The sequence below is a fragment of the Myotis nattereri genome (genome assembly GCF_964212035.1).
Source record: "Myotis nattereri genome assembly, chromosome: X".
Lineage (NCBI taxonomy): Eukaryota > Metazoa > Chordata > Mammalia > Chiroptera > Vespertilionidae > Myotis > Myotis nattereri.
Window position 1 is genome coordinate 123,705,779 of NC_138078.1, and position 23,379 is coordinate 123,729,157.

Consider the following 23,379-nt stretch of genomic DNA (forward strand, 5'->3'; position numbering starts at 1 on the left):
GGCTGGGGGCAGAAGCAGTGATGGGGGGAAATGAGGGTCCCCTGCCCAGGCCTGACACCTCTGTCAGAGGCGTCAGGCCTGGGGAAGGGTCCGATCCTGCGATTGGAGGGTGATGGGGGTCAACGCCTGAGGGCTCCCAGTATGTGAGAGGGGGCAGGCTGGGGTGAGGGACACTCCCCCCCCCACACACACACACCCAGTGCACGAATTTCGTGCACCGGGCCCCTAGTATATATATAAATATTAATCTGAGGTCAAAGTGGCATTTGCCAAAGGGTCTCTGTCAGCTTCAAAATAAGAAAAGCTGGTCCTGTCAGTCAATAACAGTTGCTGAGAAGAAATCAATCAACTAGCTACTACCCAGTCCCTAGTTTTGCTATCACCAGAAAATCTGGGCACTCCCTACACAGACAGAAGCCTTGCCTACAGTAAATCAAAGAGGCATTATTCCCTGTGTTATCAAAATAAACATGCTAAGATGAACAGACTGATAGGGAATCTATGAATTAATATAATGACAACTAGACTTTATGTGACAATTTCAAGGGCAGCTGCTATCACATTTATATATCACTATCAAAAAGTTCCCATGCTTTTCTATGGAAAATTTATCTACCTCCTCTTTTAATAGGGTTGGAGGGAGATAATGAGAAATTAAGAAGGAGAGGGACAGATATCCAAAGAGTTGAAGATGAGGATACTGTCAATGTTGAAATAATACATCATAACATGTCTATATATTTAAGCTGGAAGGAAATGAGGAATAGAGAGGGATTGAATCAATAGCTCACAGGGGATATTATAATCTACTTAGTTTAATTAACTTCAACTTTAATGACTTTTTTTTCCAAAAATAATATGAACAGTGCACCAAGCTTGGACTATTGCCAAACACAATCTCTCTCTCCTTCTTTGAACTAATCAAATGAGAAAGGATATAGAACAGTCACAGAAACAAAAGTATATAATTGCCAAATTGTGATAGCATTATAAAGTACAGTGCCTGCATTCTCAGGTTTTATAGATTTAAAGGTTATGGCAACATTTGCCTTCTCCTTACAGCATCCTTTAGTCCTCTCCTCTGAAAGTCCAGCTCTAGGCCTCGGCTCGATTTTAGGTACCTGATTTTTAGGTTCTGTTTCAAAAGTAGTTGATTAATTTTAAAGAAACAGATTATTTTTCTAGTAATTATTTTTAGCTCCCTAATTATTTTAAAGTTAGAAATGTGTAAGACCACAAAAGAGCTTTAAAAACCACCCAAAATTACCTGGTTGAAATGACTGCTCAAAAAATAAGCTATCACTTAATGGTTCCTTTATTCTTTTTTCCTCTTCTTCCTTTTGTTGCTCTTTTGCAGAAGGGAGAAGAGTGGCCACAACCTCTTTCCTTCCTAAAGCCTTCCTCTGGCTTTGTTCAGAAACTTGGAGACGGAATTTGTCCATTACTCCATAGTGACAGGATCGAACATCTTTATGACGAATCACACTGAAAACATTTAAAAATAACAAATGCTGTTTAGGTTTTGAGGGGGGTGGCTGTCAAACAGAATTCAGCAAGAGATTTCATACATTAAAATAATATTAACTGATTATAACCAAATATTCAAATACAGAGATTTGCTAATGATGCTTTAAAAAAAAAATCACAGTATAACCCAAAAGGAAATGGGTGCTGCTGAAATATTTGATGAAAGCACATACTCTAAAACAGAGAATAAAAGTAAAATATGATGGGCAGCTCTAGCCGGTTTGGCTCAGTGGATAGAACATTGGCCTGCAAACTGAAAGGTACCGGGTTCAATTCAGGTCGAGGGCACATGCCTGGGTTGTGGGCTTTAAAAAAAAAATGATGGGCAAAGAAAACTCCTTTTGGCAATGACTTTTTTCTGGATATCTGTATATATTAATATTTACTAAATAAGATATATGAAATTGTTTCTTCCTCCACAAAAGTGTCATAAATTTTCTATTGCCACTTATTGCTCAAAAATATTAACACATTTTACAAACCTCACCCTAGACTTAAAATCTGAAATCCATGAATGCAGGTAAGAATAAGCATTTGCATGAGTAATTCAGTCTGACCAATCCAACAGAAGGCTAACAATACACTTCTGTACCTCTCTGAAAAGAGTATAAAGCACTTCAATTTTTATGAGTTATCTGAAGTTCCATATATTTTACTTTGTTTTTTCTTTACTTTGTTCTTAATAGAGAACACAGAACAATTAGGTAAAGATAGCACATTCATTTGGCTAGAAACTACATTTCTTTGGAATAGTCCTTGCTTATTTTGTATTGAATGAAAATCAAAAGAAGTGTGCAAAAACACATTCTTAAAGATACATAATTTTAATGCTGTAAGTCTATTAAAAAGAAAAGACTTCTGCTTCTCATTCTCCCAGAAAATTTAAACAAATACAGCTTACTGGGTGGCTTAAATTAACGGCTGGTCAATGGATCCATCTGGTCATCACCAGTTCTAAAGTGAAAATTAAGTATGAACAGCCTGAACAACCAGTCATTTATCTGGCACTCTAAGAAGAAATTATCTAGAAGAGCTCAGATAACCTTTTATAGATGAGTAGTTATGCACTTGCCTCCTGTTTGTATAGATTAACTTTAAAGCTTATTAGCTGAATCATTTTGGATGAACTTATATTACCATTATTCTGAGAGTGTAGTATTATTAGTTTCCCAAATTTCACTATAATAGCAAGATGTTCCAAAGAAAGTTAAATTTCTTATTATAGCTAGAGAAATTTAAAGGAATAAGTTAGAACTTTACCTTCATAAATGTCCATTATAACTAAAAGCACAACAATGAGGAAATGTTCACAGAAATATTAACACACATCAGTTATAATTAAATATTATTAAGTATTTTTTGACCTATTTAGAATCTATTAGCAACTTAACAAGAATTTTTTCTTTCTAATTCAACTTATTGGTGTGACACTGGTTAATAAAATTATATAGGTTTCAAGTATATAATTCTATAATACTTCAATTGTATATTGCATTGTCTGAGCATCACCCAAAGTCAAATTTTCTTCCATTACCATATATTTGACTCCCTTTACCCTTTACTACCTCTCCAAGAATTTTGATAGACTAAAACTTTCAGCAAAAATTCAAAGTATAATAAATGCCTATGTGGGAATAGCTTCAAGAAAAAACCTTTTCAAGTTAAACATATAAATATTAACACATTTAAAACATGTTACCAGGAAGTGATTGGGACTTACATATCCACACAACACTGAGGCTTTACTGCACCTGCAGCATCAACGACAACATACTTATTTGGAGTAGTACACAAAACTGAAAGAAAAAGTCACAATGACCATTAGTGTTTTTAAAAAATTAGTTTCTACAAGTAAAAAATTAGTAGGGACTAGTTTAATCCATCAAATAGACCTAGGAGACTCACCTTTGAACTTTAAGGCAAACTCATAGGGGTTATATAAAGTCAACACTTGCTTATGTGTTGACTGGTCATCTGCATAAAATATTAGCTCCGTGGGAAACACAAAAACAGGAAGATTTCCTTCCACTAAATCTTGCTGTTTTTTTTGTTGATGCATTGGCACTGAATCCCCCTTGCTGCAGCTTTTTTCACAGTCTCAAATCTATTTTGGACTTTCCTTAAAGTCAGTTAAAAATTCCAAAGCATTTTGGCAATCTAGAAAGAGAAGAGAGAAAGAAAACTGAATGATACCTGTTTTCATTTGTTGTCCCACCATGAAAAAGCATGTTTAGCATGCATTAAAATAGACCCCCAAATCATTTAAACAAGCCTTTTGACTTTTCCTCTAGGCTTACTTACACAGCTTTTAGCTAACTAAGCAAAGAAATTTATACATATTCCTTTCACATTCAAGGTTTCAACCTACAATAAATAACATTAATACCTGAATGAGGGAATAAAGGCTTTGTACCTCAATTTAATCACCCCCTTTCAAAGAGATATCAAAAAGACATCACTCTTTTAAACCTCAGATTTTTAAATAAAGTAGAATAAAGTAAGTATTCCCTCCACCAATTGTATGTGAGCCAATCAAAATTCTTAAAGACTAAAAAAAAATATAGAACAAAAAAAATATAGGACAAAGTAAGTTTCCATGGCTTATGGAAGAAAAACATGAGAATCACTTTCACACTCATCTCAACAATACTATAGTGCCTTCAGGAAGCATGGATGGCAGAGTTATTTTCATCTTTTTTTCTACCGAAACCCAAGATAAGCAAAAATGTCTGGAAGGGAAGTCGACTATCCAAACTGTCCATGGAGTTTTCTATGAAATTTCAAAGTCAGTAAGTAGGTCTTGGTATGTGAGTGGCACTATGCCTCCCCCGCCCCTCCACATCAAGTGCACAGACTTCGTAAGAGCTATTTTCTTCTTCCAACTTTAAAGACCTTTCTGGATTCCTTCGGGGGTTGTTGAATATGTTCCAGACAGTTGTAACTGGCAGAAGTCTGACTGATAAGTGCAATGTTTATGATTTGTTACCTAATCTAATTTTAAGCAACATTACTTAGCTAGTACCCTGTGTGACTTTTTCAAATAAAATGCAAAAGCTAAAACATACAATCACAGAAAATACCTGATTTTCACCCTGTAGATGACTCATTTAAAATAAGTCATAAGCATTTAATAGTTTGCTTTCAAGTTCTCATATATTCAAAGTAAATATAACAAATGATTAATTTTTTGTTGTTTTACAGGCTATTAGAGTACATGTGCTGTGATTCTGATTTAAACCTTTCCCACTTTTATCAAATAGGATACTGTATAGTCATGCATGCAAATTTTTATCCTTTTCTTTCAGCTAAATGCCTATTATATATAGGCCTGGCACTATGTCAGGAGCTGCACAAAGATAAAAAGATAAATAATGCACAGGCCTTGTCCTCAAGAAACTCAAGTCTCACTGGTAAAACAAAATAAATATTAAAGCCGCCTCTATTACAATGCATAGTATTGTATATGAAGTACTAGGGGATTAGAAGACTACATGAATAATTCTACCTGGAAGAGAGGCCAGGAGATAGCACTTGAGGTAGTCCTTAAAGAAAAGGATACACACTTCTATGCTAGGGGTAGGGGGTGGGGATAGGTACGGAGGGTATTCTGACCGAGGGAACAGCATAAGCAAAGACACAGAAACATGAAGAAAGAATGTTTAAAAGGTTCTAATCAAGGCCCTGGCCAGGTAGCTCAGTCCCCATACACCAAGGTTGTGGTTCCATCCTTGGTCAGGCTACATACAAGAGTCAACCAATGAATGCATAAATAAGTGGAACAACAAATTGATGTTTCTCTCTCCCTCTTTCTCTCTCCTTACCTAAAAAAAATATCAATAAATAAAAAATACTGTCAGGAGAACCAAGATGGCAGAGTAGGTAAACGCCTGTACTCACTTCCTCCCACAGCCACATCAAAATTACAACTAAAATACAGAACAACCATCATTCAGAACCGCCTGAATAAAAAAGATTAAAAAACAAAAAAACAACTGCCTGAAAACTAACTGAATGGAAGTCACACAACTAGAAAGGTAAAGAAAGCACACTGAGATTAGTAGGAGGGTAGGAGGGGTGGAGGTGTGGAACAGGCTGGTCCAACACCCAAGTGTGCTGTTTTTATAATTGGGAGGGAGATTGTTTGTATGGAGGCTGCCCTTGAGGATAAGGGGTCCCAGCCCACCCCAAACCCCAAGCCCGGGGTTCCAGACCTAGGAAGAGAAGTCCCTGTAACTTTGGGCAGTAAAAACCAGCAGAGATTGTGGTTGAGTGACAAGGAGGCTGCTGAAGTCCCAGGTGCTCCTCTTAAAGGGCCATCACACAAACTTACATGGTCCATTGTTTGGCATCAGGACAGAAACTCAGAGGTGGCTTTCTCCCAGACAGGGGTGCTAGCAAGGGTCATTGCTCCTGGGATGGAACGTCCCCTGTCACGGGATGACTGGAATCCATAGCTGAGTCTCAATCAGCCTGAAGCTCACAGTTTGCTCCACCCTGGGGATTCCCTGAGATCCCACCCAACCCAATTTACAGCCCCACCCAAGCTGTTCACAACAGCTTTTCCATATGAATGGTCTGTCCTGGCTCAGGCTTCAGATTTTGCTAAAATCTGTCAAACAAGCTGCAGCTGGTGACAGCATACCCTAAACCTATCAATAAAAGGCCCAAGACCCGGGGGGGAGAAAATGGCGGTGGTATAAACGGACGTGTCCCATGCCTTGTCCCGGAGCAGATAGGGTGAGCAGCTGAACCAAGTAACATCTAGCCCGAATAGGCGGAGGAAATTCAGCTGGGAGACAGTTTGCAGCTGGGAAAGGCAGAGGACTCCCGTAGAAAGGGGACTGTTGGACGCTGTGGCTGAAAACTCTCCCGGAACGACTGGCTCAGCCACGGAGTCCGAGCCATCTTGAGTGGCTGTTTTCAGAAGCGTATACATCCAAAGACCCGGCAACCACGGCATCCAGGAATCGGCTACTGACCCAGAAACACCGGATCTAAAGCAGCGCGAATACGTGGACTCAGAGGAGCCCTGCTCCTCCTCACAGAAGGTCAGATTTCGCCTTGATAAGGGTGCGGTTTGCAATTCAGGTTGGAGAGAGGAACGCGCATGGGGGATAGTCTGCGCCCCACGAGGTCCGCGGCCTTGGGGCCAGCATGATCCGCGAATGCAGAAGGGGTCTCACAGGGCTGCCACCAGAAGGGAACGCTAAAAATAAGCCCATAGATGGACTGGGTGCAAAAAGGCAGCCTCGGATTTTGCCAGTGTACCAGCTGCTTAGTGCCAGGGGAGAGAGGACGTGCAGAAGAGACTGCACACAGAGCTGGACAGTGGAGGGTGCGAGAGCTCACGCACCTCCTCAGGCCTTTTTTTCCTCTCTCTCCCTTAAATCTTTGAGTTTATTAAACCCAATACATAGGATCGCCCAATTGGGTTCACTCGCAGAGACTGCAGGGAAAAGTTGTTTTTGTGGAACCTGGGAATCAGAGCTGGAAGTAACAATCAAAGAAACAGCTCTGTGGCAGAAACAGCTCTCCCAAACTGCTGGCTAGAGAGGATTTATAGCCTCGGAGGTCAATCCAGAAACACTGCCACCCAGAGGCTGAACCACAAACTGACTCTTCTGTAAACACAAATAAAGGCAGTCTGGGAAACAAATACGGCCTGCTTTAAAATCAGGACAGTGGTTTACAACATAGAGGAACAGTGTATCGCAGGGAACTTCAACACTCTCCTGAATACCTGACAGGACTAAGGTGTGTCAAACAGAAGAGTAGAGGAACTGAAGAACCTTCACTACTGCACATTTTATTTTTTTCACCTTTTACTTAAGAAACTAATTTTTTTTCTTTTTTCATCACCTGATTTTACCTTTTTAATTACTACATTTCTATTTTTAACCAGTATTATTACTACTACCATTTTACCTTTTTTTAAAGTGTCATTATATTTTCTCTTTATCTTATTTTGGGATTAGTGTTCTAAATTCTATTTTCATCTTTCCTTTAGCATCATTTTACTCTACCTCAAATTTACCTTTACACCAAAACTCTCCTCCTCACTTTTCCCCTTTTGTTGTCCTGTTTCTCTTACCCTATTCCTGCTTTAGATTTTCCCTATTCCTTCTTTTTACCCCGTTAAAATTTCACCCTACTCATATATCTAATTTCCAATCCCCTGCTCTAAATCCATATACACCTCTCTCTTCTCTTTCTTCACTATCCAAATTTTTTTTCTCTCTGTCATTCGGTTGTTGTTTACTTGATTTTTCAGTATATTGTGGGGGTTTTTTATGCTTGCTTGTGAGATTGTTTTGCTTTTTCTTTCTATTTTTCTGTTTGTTTTTGTTTTTCTTTTCCGGTTATTTTATTTATTTATTTTTTGCTCCTGTTTTCCCTCACATCTCTTGATATCAATTGTTGTTTGTAGTTTGCATTCTGTTGCTGGAATTTGCTGGGATTAGTGGCTGTTCTATTGGAGTTTTCTCCACATATAGTTTCTTCCCCTCTTCTATTTTATTCTCTTTCTTTCCTCTCTTACTTTTTTTTTCCTTTTCCCAATTTCATTTTTGCACTCCTCTTTTTATTTTTTTCCTCTTTTTTCTTTGCCTCTTCTTTCTTCCTTATCCCCTAATTCTCTTTGATCTGGTGGTCACCTTTATTTGGGGTTACTAGTATCATGAATACATTTGTGTTCAGTGCCTTGTGCTTTGTGCCTTGTTGTGTTGTATTTTGTGCCGTTAAATCAATGCAGCAGAGAGAGAACTACATAAACAAACACCTGGAAAAACAAACACCTGTCTCATGGGGAGACAAAGAAACAGCCCGCATACGAAAGAAAAACAGGCATCACCAGAAAAGGAAGTCAACGAAATGGAGGCAATGGAGGCAAGCAACCTGTCAGAGAAAGAATTCAGAGAAATGGTCACAAGGTGGATGAAAAGAATGGAAGACAAATTCAACAATATGTGTAAGAACCAAGAGGAAATGAAGAATAACCAAGAAGAAATGAAAAATGACATCACTGCTATAAAGAACTCAATAGAAAGCATCAACAGTAGACAAGAAGAAGCAGAGGACTGCATCAGTGAGCTATAAGACAAGGTAGGAAAAAAATACTCAAGCAGAGCAGCTTCTAGAAAAAAAAATTAAAAAGCAGGAGAGCCTAAGAGAACTTTGGGACAACACAAAACGAAATAACATCCGCATAATAGGGGTGCCAGAAGGAGAGGAAAGTGAGCAAGGAATAGAAAACCTGTTTGAAAAAATAATGACAGAAAACTTCCCTGATATAGGGAAGAAAAAGCTCACACAAATCCAAGACGCTCACAGACTCCCAAACAAAATGAACACCAAAAGACCGATGCCAAGGCACATTATAATTAAATTGGCAAACACTAACGACAAAGCAAGAATCTTAAAAGTGGCCAGAGAGAGACAAAAAGTTACCTACAAAGGATCCCCCATCAGGCTAGCGACTGATTTCTCAACAGAAATGCATCAGGCAAGAAGGGAATGGAATGAAATATACAAAGTCATGCAAAGGAAGGGTCTGAATCCAAGAATACTGTACCCAGCAAGGCTATCAATCAAAATTGAGGGTGAAATCAAGAGCGTCACAAAAAAGGACTACGGGAATTTATTACCACCAAACCAGCAATGCAAGAAATGCTAAAGGGTCTGCCGTAAAAAGAAAAAACAGGAAACAAAGAAGGAACACAGGGGTAAAGAATAAAAATGGCAACAAACAAGTACCTATCAATAATAACTTTAAATGTAAATGGATTAAATGCCCCAATCAAAAGACATAGGGTAACTGAGTGGATAAGAAAACATGACCCATATATCTGCTGTCTACAGGAAACCCACCTCAGAAAAAAAGACGCACACAGACTGATGGTGAAGGGATGGAAAAAGGTTTTTCACGTGAATGGAAATGAAAAAAAAAGCTGGGGTAGTAATACTTATATCTGACAAATTAGATCTCAAAGTGAAGGACATAAGAAGAGATAAAGAAGGCCACTTCATAATGCTAAAGGAAGCAATCCAACAAGAAGAAATAACTCTGGTAAACATATACGCACCCAATAGAGGAGCACCCAAATACATAAGAAAACTTCTGGAGGGGATCTAGGGAGAGATTGACAGCAATACAATCATAGTAGGGGACTTCAACACCCCACTATCACCATTGGATAAATCCTCTAAACAAAAAATCAGCAAAGAAACATCAATCCTAAATGACTCACTAGATCAAATGGAATTAATTGACATCTTCAGAACATTTCATCCCAAAGCCACAGAATATACATTCTTCTCAAGTGCACATGGGTCATTTTCAAAGATAGACCATAGATTGGGTCACAGACAAAGTCTCTACAAATTCAAGAAGATAGAAATCACATCAAGCATCTTCTCAGATCACAATGGCATAAAACTGGAAATCAACTACAATAAAAGAAATTCAAAAAAATCAAACACATAGAGACTAAATAGCATGCTATTAGACAATGAATGGGTTACCAGAGAGATCAAAGAAGAAATAAAAAACATCATGGCAACAAACAACAATGAAAACACAACAATCCAAAACCTATGGGATACAGCGAAAGCAGTCTTGAGAGGGAAGTTCATAGCTCTACAAGCCTACTGCAAAAAAAACAAGAAACAATGATAATAAATTCCCTAACCCTACAACTCAAAGAGTTAGAAAGAGAGCAACAAGAAAAGCCCAGTGTAAGCAGAAGGAAAGAAATAATAAAGATCAGAGCAGAGATAAACGAAATAGAGACCAAAAAAAAACAATACAAAAGATCAACAAAACCAAGAGCTGGTTCTTTGAAAGGATACACAAGATTGATGAACATCTAGCCAGGCTCAATAAGAAACAAAGAGAGAGGACCCAAATAAACAAAATCAGAAATGAAAGAGGAGAAATAACAACAGACCCCACAGAAATACAAAGGATTGTTAAAAAATACTATGAACAACTCTACTCCAACAAACTAGACAACCTGGAGGAAATGGACATATTCCTAGAAAAATACAACCTTCCAAAACTTAATTAGGAAGAATCTAAAAATCTCAATAGGCCAATAACTATGGAAGAAATTAAAGCAGTAATCAAAAAGCTTCTAGCAAACAAAAGCCCGGGGCCAGATGGCTTCACAGGGGAGATTTCCCAAACATTCAAGGAAGAACTAAAACCTATCCTCCTCAGACTATTCCAAAAAATTCAAGAGGAAGGAACACTTCCAAGCTCATTCTATGAAGCCAGCATCACCTTCATACCAAAACCAGACAAAGACAACACAATGAAAGAGAATTACAGGCCAATATCCCTCATGAACATAGATGCCAAAATCCTCAACAAAATCCTAGCAAATCGGATCCAGCAGTACATCAGAAAGATCATACACCATGGTCAAGTAGGGTTTATCCCAGGGATGCAAGGATGGTACAATATCCGCAAATCAATAAACGTGATGCCTCACATAAACAAATTGAGAGATAAAAAACACATAGTCATATCAATTGATGCAGAAAAAGCATTTGACAAAATCCAACACCCTTTCTTGATAAAAACTCTCAGCAAGGTAGGAATAGAAGGATCATACCTCAACATAATAAAAACCATATATGACAAACCCACAACCAACATCATAATCAATGGGCAAAAACTAAAACCATTTCCCCTAAGAACAGGAACAAGACAGGGATGCCCCCTCTCACCACTCCTGTTCAACATAGCACTGGAAGTGCTAGCCATTGCGATAAGACAAGAAGAAGAAATAAAAGGCATCCAAATTGGAAAAGAAGAAGTAAAACAGTCCTTATTTGCAGATGACATGATACTGTACATAGAAAACCCTAAAGACTCCATCAAAAAAGTATTAGACTTAATAAATGAATTCGGCAATGTAGTAGGATACAAAATTAATGCCAAGAAATCAATGGCATTTCTTTACACCAATAGTGAACTTAGAGAAAGGGAGACTAAAAAAGCAATCCCATTTACCATCACACCAAAAAAATTAAGATACCTAGGAATAAATTTAACTAAGGAGGTAAAAGACTTATATGCAAAAAACTACAGGATACTGAAAAAAGAGATAGAGGAAGACAAACAGATGGAAGAACATACCGTGTTCATGGGTTGGTAGAATCAACATCATCAAAATGTCCATATTACCCAAAGCAATCTATAGATTCAATGCAATCCCCATTAAATTACCAATGGCATATTTCACATATCTAGAATGAACGCTCCAAAAATTCATCTGGAATAAAAAAAAGACCTCAAATAGCTGCAGCAATCCTGAGACAGAAGAACAAAGTAGGTGGGATCTCAATACCAGATATCAAGCTGTATTACAAAGCCACTGTTCTTAAAACAGCATGGTACTGGCACAAGAACAGACATATAGATCAATGGAATAGAATAGAGAACCCAGAAATCGATCCAAACCACTATGCCCAATTAATATTCGACAAAGGAGGCAAGAACATATAATGGAGTCAAGACAGTCTCTTCAATAAATGGTGTTGGGAAAATTGGACGGATGCATACAAAAAGATGAAACTAGACCACCAACTCACACCTTACACAAAAATAAAGTCAAAATGGATAAAAGACTTAAACGTAAGACGGGAAACCATAAAAATACTAGAGGAATCCACAGGCAGCGAAATCGCAAACATATGCCGAAGGAATTTCTTCTCTGATACTGCTCCTAGGGCAATGGAAACTAAAGAGAAAATAAACAAATGGGCCTACATCAAAATAAAAAGCTTTTGCACAGCAAAGGAAACCATCAACAAAACAACAAGAAGGCCCACTGCATGGGAGAACATATTTGCCAACAATATCACCGATAAGGGTTTAATCTCCAACATTTACAGGGCACTCATGCAACTTAACAATAGGAAGATAAACAATCCAATCAAAACATGGGCAACGGACTTAGATAGACACTTTTTGAAAGAGGACATACAGAAGGCCAAAAGACATATAAAAATATGCTCAAAGTCACTAATTATACGAGAGATGCAAATCAGAACGACAATGCAGTATCATCACACACCTGCCAGAATGGCTATCATCAACAAATCAACAAACAACAAGTGTTGGAGAGGATGTGGAAAAAAAGGACCCCTTCTGCACTGCTGGTGGGAATGCAGACTCGTACAGCCACTGTGGAGAACAGTATGGAGTTTCCTCAAAAAACTAAAAGTGGAACTCCCATTTGACCCAGTGATCCCACTTCTAGGAATATATCCCAAGAAACCAGAAACACCAATCAGAAAGGATATATGCACCCCTATGTTCATAGCAGCACAATTCACCATAGCTAAGATTTGGAAACAGCCTAAGTGCCCATCAGCAGATGAGTGAATTAAAAAACTGTGGTACATCTACACAATGGAATACTACACTGCGGTAAAAAAGAAGGAACTCTTGCCATTTGCAACAGCATGGATGGAACTGGAGAGCATTATGCTAAGTGAAATTAGCCAGTCAGAGAAAGATAAATACCACATGATCTCACTCATTCATTGAATATAGAGAACTACATAGACTGATGAACAGGGACAGATCCAAAGACAGAGAAACAGCGATCAGACTATCAATCCCAGAGGGAAAGTAGGGGAGGGTGGGGGTAAGGGGAAGAGACCAACCAAAGGACTTGTATGCATGCATATAAGCCAAACCAATGGACATGGACAACAGGGGGATGAGAGCATGAGTGGGGGGAGGAGGTTGGGGGTTAATGGGGGGATGAGGACACATTTGTAATACCTTAACCAATAAAGAAATTTTTTTAAAAAGGCCCAAGACCCAGCACTAGCACCAGCCTGCCTTGCTTCACAGCTGGGCCTTGCCTCCTGCACAGCAGCTCTTCCACTGTAGTTGAAGCTGGTCCTCAAAGCCAATTGACCTGAAGGTCAACTCCTCCCAGAGAGGCCAACAGCAATCAAGGCTCAACTACAAGACTGTGTGCACCCAGCCCACACAAGGGCACACCTAGAGTGCCCAGCTCAGGTGACTGGGGAGGCTGAGCCACTGAGATCTATAGGACACCTACTACACAAGGCCACTCTACCAATTCCAGGAAACATAAGAGTTCTACCTAATACATAGAAACAAACACAGGTTAGCAGCCAAAATGCAGAGACAAAGAAACATGTCACAAATGAAAGAAATGGAAGCAAGAAAACTACTGGATACAGAGTTCAAAACAATGGTTATAAGATTACTCAAGGATCTTAATGAGAGCTTCAAGGAACCTAATGAGAGCTTTAAGGAACTTAGTGAGATTTTCAAGGATCTTAGTGAGAATGTCAGAGACATAAAAAAGACCAGTCAGAAATTAAGCATACACTAACTGGCATAAAAAATAATTTATAGGGACTCAACAGTAGAGTAGAGGATTCAGAGAATCAAATCAATGATTTGGGATACGAGGAAGCAAAAAACAATCAATCAGAAGAGCAAAAATAAAAAGAATCCAAAAATATGAAGATAGTGTAAGGAGCATCTGGGGCAACTTCAACAATACCAACATACACATTATGGAAATGCCAGAAGGAGAAGAGAGAGAGCAAGCTATTGAAAACCTATTTGAAGAAATAATGACAGAAAACTTCCCCTTCTTGGTGAAAGAAACAGACTTACAAGTCTAGGAAGTCCAAATAAGAGGAACCCAAAGAGGCCCACACCAAGAAACAACATAATTAAAATGACAAGGGTTAAAGACAAAGAATCTTAAAAGCAGCAAGAGAAAAGCAGTTAGTTACCTACAAGGGAGTGCCTGTGACTATCAGTTGATTTCTCAACAGAAACTTTCAAGCCATCATTTAGAATTGAGGGTTAGATAAATAACTACACAGACAAGAAAAAGCTAAAGGAGTTCATCACCACCAAACCAGTAATACATGAAATGTTAAGAGGAAGAGGAAGAGGAAGAGGAAGAGGAAGAAGAAGAAGAAAAAGAAGAAGAGGAGGAGGAGGAGGAGGAGGAAAGAGGAGGAGGATAAGGAGGAGGAGGAGAAGGGAAGAAGAAATATAAATAATAAAGTGGGAATAAATACATATCTATCAACAATCAAATCTAAAAATTAAAATAAAAAAATAAATTTTAAAAAGCCTGGTCGGTGTGGCTCAGTGGCTGAGCATTGACTTATGAACCAGGAGGTTGGGGTTTGATTATTCCCGGTCAGGGCACATGCCCAGGTTGCGGGCTCCATCCCCAGTGTGGGGCATGCAGGAGGCAGCCAATCCATGATTCTCTCTCATCACTGATGTTTCTCTCTCCCTCTCCCTTCCTCTCTGAAATCAGTAAAAAAAATATTTTTAAAAAATTAAAAAATAATGAACAAGAAATCTAATGAACAAAATAATCTGGTGAATAAAACAGAATCAGAGGCATGGAAGCATGGAACAGACTGACGAATCTCGGAGGGAAGTGGGGAGGGGGTGGGAAGAGATTAACCAAAGATTTTACCTATGGACACAGACAGTAGGGTGGTGAAGGCCTGGAATGGGGCAGGAACTGGTTGGAGGGGAGTAATGGGGGGAAAGAGGGACATCTGCAACACTCTCAACAATAAAGATTTTTTTTAAAAAAGCCAAAAAATACTGTCAGTTAAAAAAAGTCATAATTCATACACTCTCCTAGATCATACTTTACAGAACTGAATGGCAGACCCCGAGCAATGGAAACAGCCCTATTTGCCTGCCTCCTTAGGCTTTTATTTTAACAACAGCTTGAACTAAAACTAACTATTAGATACTATCAGTAGGGTAAGCATCCTTGAGAAGACACATGCGTCTGTAGTGTCCTTTTAACAAGGACGTTTTGAAGTCTAAATATAAAGACTCAAGCAAAACACCCAGGGGCTCAGACTTGTTTGGAAAAGTCAAGGCAGGGTCTGCGGCCTTCGGCAAGGTCCCCCTAGAGGCCTCTGACCTTTCAGAGAATCCTCCTTACAGACTTTCCAACCAAGTCCCATGCTTCCCCACAGATCATCATGCTACTTTATGTCCATATTTCATAGCATGCATGTAGCTCATAACAGGGTTGTTTTTTACCAAGCTTAAAGGACCTTTAAACATTTTTTTGCATTTTTTCATTATCTTTGTTGTTGAAAGTATTACAGATGTCCCCCATTTTTGCCTATCGGTTTTTATTTGTAACATTTAACATTTGTATGATTCATAAGAAATTTCAAACTTTTTTCATTAATCACTTATACTGAATGAATAGGGTGGTGAAGGCCTGGGGTAGGGGCAGGCTAGAATAGGTCAATGGGGGGGAAGGGGGTAGTATGTAATACTTGCAATAAAGATTTAAAATAATTATAAATATATGTAAAACTTGTAGTACTTACTCTAGGCCAGGCAATGTTCTATTTGTTGTTTTATTAAATTAGGAAGAGACCAGATTAAGACAAAAATGTCAGCAGGCCACTTGCTTCTTAGTCCAGTATTCTTTCTGCTATACCAAAGTAATGATCCATTTGAATAAAATTAAACTAAGATTATTACGAAAAGCATTTGATTACATAATTCTAATTTACTCTCAGAAGTTTGGTATCTTATTTTTATTTTTTTTAAATATATTTTTATTGATTTCAGACAGGAAGGGAGAGATAGAAACATCAATGATGAGAAGGAATCACTGACTGGCTGCCTCCTGCACGCCCCCTACTGGGGACCGAGACCACAACCAGAGCATGTGCCCTTGACTGGAATTGAACCCGAGACCCTTGAGTCCACAGGCCGATGCTCTATACACTGAGCCAAACCAGCTAGGGTTTTTTAATAGAAAATAATAAGCTAAAAAAAGAATAAACTCTATACTTACTTTCTTTTTTGCTCCCCTATTTTCTTTTTTAAATTTATCTTTCTTGTTAAAGGTATTACAGATGTCCCCCTTTTTTCCCTATTGACCCCTTTTAGCCCACACCCACCCCCTACCCCAGGCCTTTACCACACTATTGTCTGTGTCCATGGGTTATGTTCTTTGGTTAATCTCGTCCCACCCACCCCCAGCTTCTCTTTAAAATTCAACAGTCTGTTCCATGCTTCTGTGTTTCTGGATCTATTTTGTTTATCAGTTTATTTTGTTCTTTAGATTCCACATATGAGTGAGATCATGTGATACTTGTCTTTTTCTGACTGGCTTACTTCACTTAGCATACTCTCTAGGTCCATCCATGCTGTCTCAAAGGGTAAGATACCCTTTTTAACTGGTGCATAGTAGTCCATGGTGTAAATGTACCATAGCTTTTTTATCCACTCATCTACTAATGGGCACTTGGGCTATTTCCAGGTCTTAGCTATTGTAAATTGCACTGCTATGAACATAGGGGTGCATACATTCTTTCTGATTGATGTTTCGGATTTCTAAGGATATACACCTAGAAGTGGGATCACTGGATAAATGGAAGTCCCATAATTTTTTCAAGAATCTCCATACTGTTTTCCATAGTGGCTGCACCAGTCTGCATTCCCACCAGTAGTGTACTAGGGTTCCCTTTTCTCCACAACTGGCCATCACTTGTCATTTGTTGATTTGTTGATGGTAGCCATTCTGACAGGTGTGAGGTGATACCACACTGTTGTTTTAATTTGCTTCTCACTGATGATTAGTGACTTATAATTACTTTCTTTGTAAGTTTGACTATTAGAAATAGAACATCCAAATTTGGCATTACTAAATAAAATTCAACATCTCATTCTAAAACTGCTAGGATGAGAATTTAGTTTATGATAAAAGGTGGAATATCTGATTTGTAGAAGATATTTGAATTTGTACCTTATTCCTTATAAAATTTTAAAATTATGGCAAATTCCAAATGGATCAAAGTTTAAATGTAAAGAAGTAAAACCATAGCCCAGTTGGTGTGGCTCAGTGGTTGAGCATCAACCTATGAACCAGGAGGTCAGGGCACATGCCCAGCTGTGGGTTCAATCCCCAGTGGGAGGCATGCAGCAGTCATTCGATTATTCTCTCATCACTGATGTTTCTATATCTCTCTCTCTTTCTCTGAAATCAATAAAAACATATTTTTAAAAAAGAGAAAGAAAACCATAAAACACTAGAAATCTTGGGAAATAGTTTCTTTTTTTATAATTTAGGCTTTCTAACAACTAGAAACCAAAAAAATTTGGTAAATTCAACTATATTAAAGCTTTTAAAATTCTGCATGGCAAAATACTTACTAAGCAAAGAAAAAAGAACATTTTCAATTCATAGCATAGGCAATGTCTAATTTTCCTACTATATATAAGTAACCTACAAATCATTACCAAAAGACAACTCAATATAGAAACGAGCAAACACTACAATAATTTATAGAAAAAGATATACAGATTGTTCTTAAACTTACAAAAGGTTGTATAACCTCACCCACAAGAGAAATACCAACTAAAGCTATACTGATAAAAGTTTTTACCTATCTGATTGGCAAAAATCAACAAGTTTGATAGCACATAATGGGAGCAATCAGGTATGTTCTTAACATTGATGGAATGGAGATAAATTGGCACATCCACTGTACCTGCCAAAATTAAATGTGCATACCCTCAAATCTATGTTCTAGTTCTAGGAATTTATCTGGTAGAAATGTCCCTCCTGTGTGAAATAGTGTATGTGAAAGGTTTTTTGGTTTTTGTTTTTTCTTCAGCACTAAGGATTAAATAAAGTTTGTGAAGCACTCAGTAAGAGCTAGCAAAAGATTGGAAATAGCCCAACTATCCATTAATAGTAGATTCATTAAATAACACATGATATGGCCATGTGTTGAGATACCAGATATCTGTCAAGAAGAAAGAGGAAGCTCTTTGTATAATATGCATTTGGACTGATCTTCAAGTGTAGCATTAAGTGAGAAAGCAAGGTGCAACACAGAGTGTAAAGCATGCTGCCGTTTGTGTGGAAAAGGAAGATAAAAGAATATGTAAACCTATTTTCTTGGAAATGGGTAAAATATCTCTGGAAGGATAGCCAGGGTTGCCCCTGGAGAGGCAAACTGAGTGGCCAGGAACAAAGGTGGGAGAGTTTTCTCCAGATGCCCTTTTTCATTTTTTGAATTCTGAACACTATGAATACCTATTCAAATTGTTACTGTTGTTACTCCTCACCTGAGGATCTTCTCCCATGATTTTTAGAGAGAGTGGAAAGGAGGGTAAGTGGCAGAGAGAAATATCAATGTGAGGGACACATTGATTGGTTGCCTCCTGCTCCTGCCCCAACCAGGGCGGTGATCGAGCCTGCAACTGAGGTACATGCCCTTGACCAAAACTGAACCCAGAACCCTTTAGTCCACAGGCCGACACTCTATCCACTGAGCCAAACAGGCTGGGGCTCAAATATTTTTTTAAGTTCGAGTTACACAACAACTCTCCTAGGGCCTAATTTGAAAAAGGTGCCAATTTTGAAACACAAGAAGAAATTTAGAAACAATTTGTGAAAAACCCCTTTTAATTGTATTTCCAATTTATGATCCTTTAATAACACTGAAAACCTTAAAACTGTGTGTAAAATAGAATCACTTCAATTAATTAAAATAATTTTGTGTACCACAAACTCATTGCAATGAGAAAAAACAAAGGTTTATTTAAGATAACTTGCAAACCTGGAAAAATGTAAAACTTTTTCTTATAAAGCATATAAGATGGTTTATAAAGCTAACCATAAAATTAAAACTAACCACACAGACCAAGTGCTACACTCTGGGTTCTAACCTTGAGAAGTTAATCGTCACAGGTCAGAGTAGAAATTTTACTAGCTTTATATATATTTTGGCTTAGTAGAAATTCTTATTGTTTTAATTTTTAAGCTTTCTCTTTGCCACTTGAATATGTACACATTTCCCCACAAATCATGAATAGGCTGTCTATTCCCTGGTCACTATAAGTATTTTTTGAGCAGTTTATTTCTTTTCAGATCCCTGATTCCGTTTCTTACATATCTTGGAAAAGATGTGTTACCTCCTAAAGTCCAACCAGTGGAAATTAGGGAGGAATTAACACCAGGTCACCAGGGCAAATTCAGAGACTCTTCCAGCAAACCTAATGAAATTAACACCTGCCTTTAATTGATGGTTTTCTGGAGATTAACACTGTCTCTTCACCCCAGTCCACATTGCAAAACAATAAGGTACAGAAATTCTGGGGAGTGATAATACCAGCATACAGAGCCAATAAAATCTTAATGCAAATCCTATGTAATAAAAGCCTAATATGCTAAGTGTCCGAATGTTCGTTTGACCGTTCACTATAACACGCACTGACCACCAAGGGGCAGACACTCCGACCTGTAGGTTAGCTTGTTGCTGGGGTCCAGCCGATTGGGACTGGGAGAGATGGGCTGGATGTGCCCTGGAGCCTTCCTGTGGTCCCTTCCCAGCCCCAATTGTACACTGGTGGGGTCTCTTGGTCTGGCCTACACCCTCTTGCAATCTGGGACCCTTCAGGGGATGTCAGAGAGCCGGTTTCAGCCCAATCCCCACAGGCCAGGCCGAGGGGCCCCACCAGTACATGAATCCGTGCACCAGACCTCTAGTTTATTTATAAGATTGTTTTTATAAAAGCATGCACAATGTCAAAGAATGTTAGCTCCTGAGCCTTCTCATTTTACTGCTGAGGATAGCAGGTCCAGGGTAAGTGAGGGACTTACCAGTGTATTGATGGAAGGAGTCTGGTCACTACTCACACTTTCCTATTCCTCATTGGTAAAGTGAGGATGAGAATTGCCTCGAGGAACTGTTGTGAGGAATATGAAGAAATGCTGGGAAATACCTGGCACAGCCTTCAATAGCACCCCAAGTCCCAGAAGACCCCCAAGGCTCGGGGGGCCGCCTTCCTGCTGTTGGCGACGCGGGCTGCATGGTCCCGCTGCAGGCCCTTTGCACTTGCCGTCCCCGCTCCGGTCATCATCTCTTTTGTGTCTCAATTCAAAAATCCTGCCTCCCTAATGCTAACATCCACACATGCCCTCATCTCTAAAAAATGTCCCTCCTTTTCCAGAGTTCTCAAAGGATGATCCAAAATTCAATTCTTTTTTTTTTTTAAGGTTTTGGTTACTATTATATGAACAAACTATTTTTTTATATATTTTATTGATTTTTTACAGAGAGGAAGGGAGAGGGATAGAGAGTTAGAAATATCGATGAGAGAGAAACATAGATCAGCTGCCTCCTGCACACCATCTACTGGGGATGTGCCTGCAACCAAGGTACATGCCCTTGACCGGAATCGAACCTGGGACCCTTCAGTCCGCAGGCCGATGCTCTATCCACTGAGCCAAACCGGTTAGGGCCAAAATTCAATTCTTGATATATATGTTTCCTTTTCAGTTTTATAAAGAAAATATCGAGACAATTCCACTTACTAAGATGTGCACACTTTCTTTTCCTGACTATAAAATAGCTATGGTTGTCAGTAAATGTTCATTAAGTCATTAATAACCAAGGTTTATCTTATTTGTTCTCTCTGGACACCACTATTTTCCTCATTCTTCAAAGCCTAGTTCAAATCCCTTCTCTCTGAAGCCTCCTTCTTCTACCATCCTGATCTACATGGATCTCACTGATTTTATTATGTTTTTAAAAATATATATTTAATTGATTTTTTACAGAGAGGAAGGGGGAGGGATAGAGAGTTAGAAACATCGATAAGAGTGAAACATTGGTCAGCTGCCTCCTGCACACCCCCTACTGGGGATGTGCCCGCAAACAAGGTACATGCCCTTGACCGGAATCGAACCTGGGACCCTTGGGTCTATAGGCCGATGCTCCATCCACTGAGCCAAACCGGTTAGGGCTATTATGTTTTTTTAAATATGTTTTTATTGATTTCAGAGGGGAAGGGAGAAGGTGAGAGAGAAACATCAATGATGAGAGAGAATCACTGATTGGCTGCCTCCTGCATGCAACCCAGTGGGGGTCAAGCCCACAACCCAGGCATATGTCCTGACCAGGAATCGAACTGTGACCCCCTGGTTCATAGGTCAACGCTCAATTGCTGAGCCATGCCAGTCAGGCTATTATGTTATTTTTAATTTCTTACCATATAGATTGGCTATTTTGAATTTTGTTTTGTGTGGATTAATTTTGACTCCCCAGACTTCAGGCATAGTGCCATATTGTTTTCCTGTGGGGTTTTAATTTCATCCTACATATACCCAAGCTCACTGTTAGGCTCTTAGCAGATACTGAGCTTATCAGTTAACCTACATGTGTCTACTAAGAATTGTCTCCTTCATCAAGTAACACCTCTTCCCCATAAGAGAACACACTTCATCCAAAGACAGGCAAAGGATCCCAATTAGAGGAACAGTAATCTATAGTGCAGTGATGGTGAACCTATGATACACGTGTCACCTCTGAACTCATTTTTTTTGGTTGATTTTTCTTTGTTAAATGGCATTTAAATATATAAAATAAATATCAAAAATATAAATCTTTGTTTTACTATGGTTGCAAAGATAAAAAAATTTCTATATGTGACACGGCACCAGAGTTAAGTTAGGGTTTTTCAAAATGCTGACACGCCGAGCTCAAAAGGTTCGCCATCACTGCTATAATGGCTACCTTGCCATAGGTTGGGGTACAAGGAGAACAGACGATCAGCACTTCCAGCTGTCTTTACCCATTCCTCCCCTCTCTTCCTTCTATCTCCCTCCTCTTCCATCAGCTCCTCTGGCTCTTCAGTGCCCAACTGGGCCAACAGTGTTTAGAAATACCAGGCTCAAAAAAAGAGAGAGAAAGAAATACGAGGCTCCAACATACCCCCATACCCTCGACCTTACAGGGAAACTGTGAAGCTGGGAGCTGGTGCTACAGGAAACTACCTTGTTCTTCCACCTCCCCTCCGCCTCCACCCACCTTGCACTAAAGGCACAGAAATGCAATCCTAAATGAAATTTGAAAGAAAACCCTATGTATACCACCTTGTGATCAGTTTGCAAACTACTCCCACACCCCCCACTAAAGGCCTAAATACACTGAAATCCTCACACACACACTTTCTACCATCAGTCCAGGGAGACCAGTACCCCCCCAAATTTTATTATTTTCTGTTCCCCTCACTTTGGCTTGAGCAGAAAAAGATGAGACTGAGATAAACAGGGGAGTTTCGATATCTTTTACCACCATAGATTCAAAACTGTTAAGACCACAGAAATCATCTTGTCATTTGTCCCTGCTTTTTCGAGAAGATGAGGCTGTGATAAAAATCAAGTGAAAAAAGTGAAACCTAGGTATTTTTATAATAAAGTGGTTCAAAGCTTGAAACAGTCAGGGATGATTCAAAGTACAGACTTCCCCAGAAACTACTGACCCATTTCCTTGGCTTCAGAACACCAGCTACTATCTGTCCCTGGCTCTTGTGTTTACTCTGATTAGGGTTACTAGCTCCACCTCCAGGCCTGCTCCCTTTTATCTGGGCACAGGGGCTATCTTCTTCCTCCATGCTTGGTGCAGTCCTTGCCAATGCCAAGTAAGTAAGAAATAGTTAAGAGCGACAAGTTCTTTTGCTTTACTCTCAATGGCATTAAAACCTCTATTTCCTTCCCGTTTCATAAACTCAGTTATCTTCCTCTTTGAGTTTCACTATCATCTATTAGTATTTTCCTAAAGCTAACTCTTATACAAGTGATGTTATAATATTCTCTTTAATAGGTTTTTTGTATAATTTGATCTTGCTAATGGGATTGACTGCTATAAATGATATGTAGTGATAAGTTATTACATATGCAAGATGTAAAGTTGAGCTCAGTGCATAGAGCCTCAGCCTGCCCACCGAAGGGTCCTGGGTTTGGTTCTGGTCAAGGGCATGTACCTCAG

General features: G+C 39.0%; 1 protein-coding gene across 2 annotated transcripts in view; it reads right to left on the minus strand.

The window, feature by feature from the left end:
- Positions 1-23,379, minus strand: part of MOSPD1 (motile sperm domain containing 1) — a 43,231-nt gene that overhangs the window by 14,153 nt on the left and 5,699 nt on the right. For both annotated transcript variants that reach the window (XM_081115037.1, XM_081115036.1), the window contains exons 2-4: positions 3,433-3,684; positions 3,248-3,323; positions 1,268-1,485 (exon numbers count right to left, since the gene is read on the minus strand). In XM_081115037.1, the coding sequence (XP_080971163.1) occupies positions 1,268-1,485; positions 3,248-3,323; positions 3,433-3,586 (448 nt within the window). In that variant the 5' untranslated portion in view covers positions 3,587-3,684. The remainder of the gene's footprint in view (positions 1-1,267; positions 1,486-3,247; positions 3,324-3,432; positions 3,685-23,379) is intronic.